The sequence below is a fragment of the Pristiophorus japonicus genome, chromosome 7, assembly GCF_044704955.1.
Source record: "Pristiophorus japonicus isolate sPriJap1 chromosome 7, sPriJap1.hap1, whole genome shotgun sequence".
In the NCBI taxonomy this organism is placed as follows: Eukaryota; Metazoa; Chordata; class Chondrichthyes; family Pristiophoridae; genus Pristiophorus; species Pristiophorus japonicus.
In genome coordinates this window covers 13,078,602-13,086,324 of record NC_091983.1, presented here as the reverse complement: position 1 = coordinate 13,086,324, position 7,723 = coordinate 13,078,602, and the positions used below count along the sequence as shown (strand labels likewise).

The 7,723-nt window shown below is 48.0% G+C and overlaps 2 protein-coding genes across 4 annotated transcripts in view; one reads left to right on the top strand and one right to left on the bottom strand.

The window, feature by feature from the left end:
* Positions 1-279: 279 nt before the first annotated feature.
* Positions 280-7,636, bottom strand: fsaf1 (40S small subunit processome assembly factor 1). 2 transcript variants are annotated; one of them, XM_070884834.1, is made up of 7 exons: positions 7,528-7,636; positions 5,383-5,777; positions 4,726-4,782; positions 3,714-3,809; positions 2,415-2,495; positions 2,179-2,222; positions 280-471 (listed from the first exon to the last, which is right to left on the bottom strand). In XM_070884834.1, exons 1-7 carry the CDS (start codon positions 7,619-7,621, stop codon positions 348-350), a joined length of 891 nt encoding a protein of 296 aa, XP_070740935.1. In that variant the 5' UTR covers positions 7,622-7,636; the 3' UTR covers positions 280-347. The 2 variants fall into 2 exon arrangements, with proteins under 2 accessions (XP_070740935.1, XP_070740936.1); XM_070884835.1 differs by lacking the exon at positions 7,528-7,636 and adding an exon at positions 6,525-7,088.
* gnpat (glyceronephosphate O-acyltransferase) overlaps positions 7,382-7,723 on the top strand; it is a 49,002-nt gene continuing 48,660 nt past the window's right edge. For both annotated transcript variants that reach the window (XM_070884832.1, XM_070884829.1), the window contains exon 1: positions 7,382-7,464. In XM_070884832.1, the coding sequence (XP_070740933.1) occupies positions 7,402-7,464 (63 nt within the window). In that variant the 5' untranslated portion in view covers positions 7,382-7,401. The remainder of the gene's footprint in view (positions 7,465-7,723) is intronic.

Sequence of the window (7,723 nt, the reverse complement as noted above, 5' to 3'; positions counted from 1 at the left end):
ACGATCTGATAAATCTGCATCGTGAGTAAGATTTCCTCCGTTGGGTCTCGTCAACTTGCACTGTGAATCTTTCCAATTTTTACTTTCTTGATGTCAGTTTCCCCAAAACAGCTTACTGTAACCTGCCTGTGAGCTGGAGGAAGTGTGACCACATTTACGACAGAAGCAGCCAAAGTGAAACAAAAATTAAAATCACGAATGTCGCAACTTGACAGTTAATCACAAACAGGTACCCCCCCCCAGCCGAACAGTGCAATAAAAATACAGGCACAGCTGAACCCATCTGAATGCTGCATTCTGCACATTTATTTCATTACAAACAATATATTTTGGGAAATGGTACAAAATTACACACGTTTTGACTTGGACCTGGTTTTGATTCTCTTGATATCACTGTCGCTCAGAATCAGCGCTCCGTTTTTAAATCTTCCCACCTGCCCAGTAGGGAGTATTTCAGACCTCTTGTTCCTCCTGTGGAAACCAAATCCCAGTTAATTTGGGAGGGGTTAACTCAGTTCATCACACAACACGACACTTCTATCCAGCAGAGGTTAATTGCAGGGTCTGATTGATTGAGACAGACTAATTGGTAGATTGCCTCATCAGTTCAGGTTAGCGATCTTGATTTAGCAGCAACTTGTATTTATATATAGTGAATTAAATGTAAAAAAAGCATCTCAAGGCACTTGCACAGGTACAAGGGAAAATAAAATGGACACTGAGCCCAAAGAGAGGAGATTAGGAGAGTTACCGAAAGCTTGGTCCAAGTGGTGTTTTTTTTTTTTAGGTAATTGCGGCGCGTGGGTCTTAAGAAGCTGAAGGAACAGGCACCAATGATAGGGTAAAAGGGATGGGAAGTATGGCACTTGAGGCCAGAGTCAGAGGAACGGAGATTCAGGGGCAGTAGGGCTGAAGCAGGTTTCAGAGATAGATCATGGGGGTGTGGGGCAGATACAAGAATGAGATTTGAGGCATTGGGAGGCTGGGTGCCAATGTGATGTTTGAGCAGGACTTGGTGCAGCAGAGTTTTGGATGAGCTTACGTTCATGGAGGGTGGAAAGTTGGAGGCTGGAGTCAGGAGAATGAATCAGGGCCAGAGGTCACAAAGGTATTGATGAAAATTTCAGTGGTTGATGGGCCGAGGTGAGAGAGGTTAGGAGTAGGTGGTATTTATGATAAAAGAACTTGCATTTATATAGCCTCAGGACATCCCAAAGTGTTTTACAACCAATGAAGTACTTTACGTGTAGTCATCATTGTAATGTTGGGAAATGTAATTTTGCACGGCAAGATCCCACAAATAGCAATGTGATAAATGGTCAGATAGTTTTTGTGGGGTATTGGTCGAGGGATAAATGTTGGCCAGGACACAGCTGCTCTTCTTCCGATTAGTTCCACGGGATCTTTTACGTCCACCTGAGAGCAGACGGGGCCTCAGTTTAATTTCTCATCCAAAAGACAGCACCTCCAACAGTACTGCACTCCCTCTACTGCAGTGAAGTGCCAACCTAGATTATGGGCTCTGGTGTATGGAGTGGGGTTTCTGACTATGAAACCACTGAATCAAGGCTGCCACCTGATGAAGAGGATATGGGATTGAAAGCTCAGCTAGGAGTCGAATTGAATGCCGAGACTGCAAACAGTCTAGTTCGGCCTCTGACAGTGGGTGGTAAGGGGTCGGTGGTAATAGCTCAGCAGTGGTGGTAATGGTACAATGCCTTAAGTCATCCAACCGTTTAGCTGGAGGAAATTGCAGCTCATCAAAGACAGGATGTCGGACAAGTTGTCTGACAACATGGAGGCAGTGGAGGGGTCGAGAGAGAGGGAGCTGGGAGTCATCAGCGTATATGTGCAAGTGGGGTCAAGAAGGGGTCTTTGGAAGTGGGGTTGAGAGTGGTGATTATGAAGGGGAGGGAACCATTTACAATATCAAAGCGTGGGAGGTGAGGGAGGGAATTTGGGTGGTCAGGAGTTTATTGGGAATCAAGGGAGCAAGAAATGTGTCGTGTGAAACAAAATTGGATGAGGTGAGCTTTGAGGGGGATGGGCGGATATGGGAGAAAGAGAGAGAGGGACACAAAGACAATGAACATTAGATTTCGGAGGAAAATCATGAGAATGAAGGAGAGTTTTAAATCGGCACTAAATGTTCACCCTCTCCCACACCCCACAACTCACCTTTCCTCCTCTTTCTTTCTCCTTGAAAGTGCCGATTTTGAGTTCTAAAGTGAAAATGGAAAAAATTGAAACACGTGAGTGAATAAATGTGTTGAGATGTCTCAGAACCAATAAACAACATGATAAATGGGTTGGTGTTCTGAAGGTCATGTCACGAGGAGAATGGCAATGTCGGACAAAAGTTCAGGATCAAAATATTCAGCTGAAAACAAGCCCATCGATAAACCAGCACTAACCATTTTCACGTGTTTCGCTGTGACCTTATTCCTTTGTGTTTCCTGGTAACTCTTATAATTTACGTACTCACGTTTTAGGGGCTGAAACAGAAACAAAATAGTAAAAGGATTGTGATTTTCAAATTTAAACACTTACTAGTTAATACTATTCAAATTTCCTATATAGGGATACAATGTGTGAATTTCCTCGATACTGGTAGAATGTGTGAATTTCCTCTATACGGGTACAATGTGTGAATTTCCTACATATGGGTAGTGTGTGAATTTCCTACATACGGGTACCGTGTGTGAATTTCATAAATACGGGTGCATTGTGTGAATTTCCTACATACAGGTACAGTGTGTGAATTTCCTATATACGGGTGCATTGTGTGAATTTCCTCTGTACGGGTACAGTGTGTGAATTTCTTCCGTACGGGTACAGTGTGTGAATTTATTCCATACGGGTACAGTGTGAATTTATTCCATACGGGTACAGTGTGTGAATTTCCTCCATACCGGTACAGTGTGTGAATTTCCTACATACGGATACAGTGTGTGCATTTCCTGCATACGGGTACAGTGTGTGCATTTCCTCTATACGGGTACAGAGTGTGAATTTCCTCTATGGGTACAGTGCGTGAATTTCCTACATACAGGTACAGTGTGTGAATTTGCTCTATACGGGTAGTGTGTGAATTTCCTACATATGGGTACAGTGCGTGAATTTCCTCTATACGGGTACAGTGCGTGAATTTCCTCTATACGGGTACAGTGTGTGAATTTCCTCCACATGGGTACAGTGTGTGAATTTCCTCTATACGGGTACAGTGTGTGAATTTCCTCCACACGGGTGTGTAAGCTGTCAGTTTCTGTCGGCCACATTAAGCACATACTATAGAACCTTGGGGTTGGGCTGGCGGTGGCGGCAAAGAGAGTTCAAATCTCTGTTCCCATTTACCTCTATTCCAAGCTGTCAATACCAACACATCTTGGGGTCTGTTTGGGATTCACCTGACAGTGAGGGCCACAACCATTTCCAAACCTCAAGTCCCATGAAATTTAAACAGGACAAAGCAGCAAGTAGAAAATATAAATGGAAATAGGACTGAGTTGCTTGAGCCGGATCACAAGGGCGAAAGGTTGTATACTGTTCTGCTCGAAGTTTTAGAAATCGAAAGAGCAGAGGCAATACCTTAAATAGAGAAACCATCGATCTTCGATGCAAACAGTGACTGTACACAGGAGGAATAAGTCAATGTTGGGAAGTGCAGATCACAAACAAATATCCATACACAAAGCGTAATTGATGACACATACCCTAGCACCAAGCATAACAGCTCGTTCTTGTTCAAACACTCTTTGCTGTTCTTTTCTGTATCCTGTGATACCAAATCTGTGCACTTCCAGGCGAGCCTGCAAAGTTAAGGACACGAGCAGTGAGATGCTGGGTTCTTTATTTCGAACGCTGCCTCGACGGTGAGAGGGAGCGACAACTATTGGGGTCATGATCTATGGGTGCCCTGCATACTTCTCCCAGAAGGAAATTACTCTTGTGTGAGCCTGGTCAACCACGGGGTGCACCACCAACTGTCCACACCCGAGGGTTACACACGCACGGTTTGCAGTCAAGGTAACTGGGAGCAATAAGGACTGGGCACCTATTCATTCTTCACCCCCCCCCACCCCAGCTAGTTAGGAGGCTAATTGTAGCAACCCTCTACGGTTGAGACCGGAAACCTATCACAGGCCTGGAAAGCAACCTGGGACTTGGTTTCAGCTACACACTGGCCTTTACCTACTCAGCCTTCAGGGAACTGTGCAGTTTCTCCCTCCTCCCCTTCCAGTTAGCCATTATAGAATCATACAGCCATAAGGAGGCCATTCGGCCCATCACCCCTCTTGAAAGAGCTATCCAATTAGCCCCACTCCCACTGCTCTTGTTCCGTAATCCTGCAAATTTTTCCTTTTCAAATCAATTCTCTTTTGAAAGTTACCATTGATTTTGCTTCCAATCTCCCACGCAGTGCAGTCCAGAGCACTGCCTTAATAATTCTTCTCATTTCACCTCAGTTCTTTTGAGAATTATTTACGGATTAAGTTTAAGTAAAACACGAGGGTCAGGACACAGAGCTTCCCATCGCAGGAGCGACATTTCACTCAGCCCACCCACAGGCAAGCAATGTTCTCCCAAAGGCATTTCCAACCCATGTCTGTGGACCATCTTCAGCCTTCAGGGGGATACACAACAGCCAGGGGCTACGCTTCCGCAAAGAACGATGATCTAATTGGAGTCTGTATTCTAAAATAAAGAAGGTGGGACAGGACTTACCCTCTCCAAATTAAATACTTTTTGTTTCGTCTTGTTCTGTTCACCAGATTCTTCCACCTGAACAGGTAAAATTAAACATAATGAATTCAACATTTAAGGGCATCAAAACAGTAATCACATCGGAGGGGGGGGGGGGGGTGGAAGAGGGCCGTGGGTGGAAGAGGGACGCTAGGGGGAGGTGGGAGAGGGGCGCGGGTGGGACGCAGTGGGAGAGGTGGGGTGGGGAGGGGAGCGGGGGGGAGGGGTGCGGGGCCGAGGGAGGGCCGCGAGGTGGGGGGAGAGGGAGGTGGGGGGGGGGAGAGGGAGGGGGGGGGGGGGGGAGAGGAGGCGGCGAGGAGAAAGGGTTGCCAGAGGAGGAGGGGCAAAAATAAGCTCAGACATTTCGTAGGTCCTAGAAAGTCTCCCTATCATCCATGCTATCCTTGAGGGGAACAGCCACCAACAAGGTTGTTGGGATAAATAATTGAAGGAGGCCAAGTTAAAATTAGCCCCTTAAAAGAGGCTGCACCCCCCAAAAAATGTACGGGAACATGGGTTAACAGTACTTAACAATGTGTATAACATGGCCATGAAAGTTAGATCGGAGTTTGAGAGCTCTGCCCGTGGTGTTTTTTTAAAGGGATGTACTCCCGGGATTAAAGGAACTGTGAAGCGTACTTGACTGTCCTTGTCCTCGTCCCCGTCCACATCCGGTGGGAGCTGCTTCCTTTTGCGAGATGTAGTAAAGGTTACAACTTCCACTGGTCTCTTTCCGCTGATGGCGACAATCCCATTATCGGGGACTTTGTCTCCCTTTGCTTTCGCGGGCACTGTACAGTTGCCAACAGAATCCAGAAGTTGGGCACGTAGCTGGACCAGACACTTTGGCATCCCGCGTGGTGAGCTTTCTGCTTTCTTTGTAAGCGAGTGGCTTGTTGTGGGCACTGCGGAGCTGCAAGGCACAGGCTGGGCCTCCGGACAAAGCGGCCTCTCTTCAGTTTCCTTTTGCTTGCCTTTTCTCCCTTTCAGCTTTGCTTTTGCTTCCTCGGTCTTTCCACCCACTGCAGCTTCTCCTGTAACAGGAATATATTACAGAGAGGTTGGCAGCAAAATAACTGTGTGTTTTACCTGCATGCAGAGGGTTGTGGGGATCTGGAACTCGCTGCCTGGAAGAATGATGGATACAGAAACTCTCACCACTTTTGAGAGATGGTTGGATGGGCACTTAAAGTGCCATAACCTTCAGGGTTACAGACCTAGAGCTGGTAATTGGGATTATATTGGATAACCTCTTGTTGGATGGCGCAGGTATAATGGTAAGTACTACAGGGAATAAAATACGGCTCGCATGATCTGGACTAGTTTCGATCGCCTGGATGGGTCGGAAAGGAATTTTCCCAGATTTTTTTCTCCCTAAATTGGCCTGGGTTTTTAATCTGGTTTTTGCCTCTCCCAGGAGATCACATGGTTCCAGTTGGGGAGGAATGTAGAATGTTTCAGTATAAGGTGTGTCGCAGTTGTGTGAGGAGGACTGGGTTTGGGTTGGGTACTCGTTGCCTTTGCATCATTGTTCATAGATTTATAACCAAGGAGCCTTGCGGCTCTTTGTCGGCCGGTGTAGACACGATGGGCCGAAATGGCCTCTTTCTGCGCTGTAAATTTCTATGTTTCTATGAGCACAGTGACTGAACTTGGAAAAAGTAATCCACTGGCAGTGAAACACTCTGGGACATCCTGATCAGAGGCCGTATAAATGCAAGTGCAGAAAACAGATGAACTACAAAGAACGTTCGGTAAATACTAATACAAAAGCAACATACTGTGGATGCTGGAATCTGAATTAAAACAGAAAACGCTGGAAACACTCAGCAAATCGGGCAGCATCTGTGGCGAAACAGATTTATCATTTCAAGTCAGTGACCTTTTATCAGAACTAGAAAGATTTAGAGATGGAACAAGTTTTTAAGCGAGTGCCATGGGCCGGGAAAGGGAGGAGGGGATGAAAGAACAAAAGGGAAGGCGTGTGATTGGGTGAAGGCAGGAGTGATCAAGAGACAAAAGGGATGATGGTGCAAGGCAAAAGGAGATGGTAATGGGGCGAGTTAAGAAACAAAAGATAAGTCTAGAGAGGGTGTAAATAGCAGAATTATCAACAGTGACCGTGGGAAAGAGGAAAGAAACAAACAATATGGGCAGAGGTTAGGGTTTGAAATTGTTTAACTCGATATTGAGTCCAGAAGGCTGTAAAGTGAGGGCTGTCGGAGGGGCAGTACCGAGGGAGCACCGCACCGTCGGAGGGGCAGTACCGAGGGAACAGGTGCGGAGGGGCAGTACCGAGGGAGCGCCGCACTGTCGGAGGGGCAGTACCGAGGGAGCGCCGCACCGTCGGAGGGGCAGTACCGAGGGAGCGCCGCACCGTCGGAGGGGCAGTACCGAGGGAGCGCCGCACCGTCGGAGGGGCAGTACCGAGGGAACAGGTGCGGAGGGGCAGTACCGAGGGAGCGCCGCACCGTCGGAGGGGCAGTACCGAGGGAGCGCCGCACCGTCGGAGGGGCCGTCTTTTGAATGAGACAACTTGCCTTTATATAGCACATTACGTACACAGGATATACGGCACAGAAACAGGCCATTTGGCCCAACCAGCCCATGCTGTAACGCAGTAAAAGGTCACAAAGCGCATCACCGGAGCCACATGCGATGATATTGAGGCAAAGGAGGAGGGTTTGGAAGTTCTGGAGCTCGGGGCCTAGTCCCCACAAGGTTCGGCCACCGCGCGTGGGGCGGGGTCGCTTTCCCTCACCACCCACCACACGCCGCCCTTACCGTACTGGTAGAGCCGGCTGAGGATGGTGTGGAGCAGCTGCTCCTCGCCCTCCCCTTGCCCGCACTCGCCCTCCCCTTGCCCGCACTCGCCCATCGCCCAACACGTCCCGGCGTCACAGGCGCACGTCCTGCAGCTGGCTGCTCTGACGTCATCGCGCAAGCGGGGCTCGGCGTGGCTGGTGACGCGGCGGAGGGC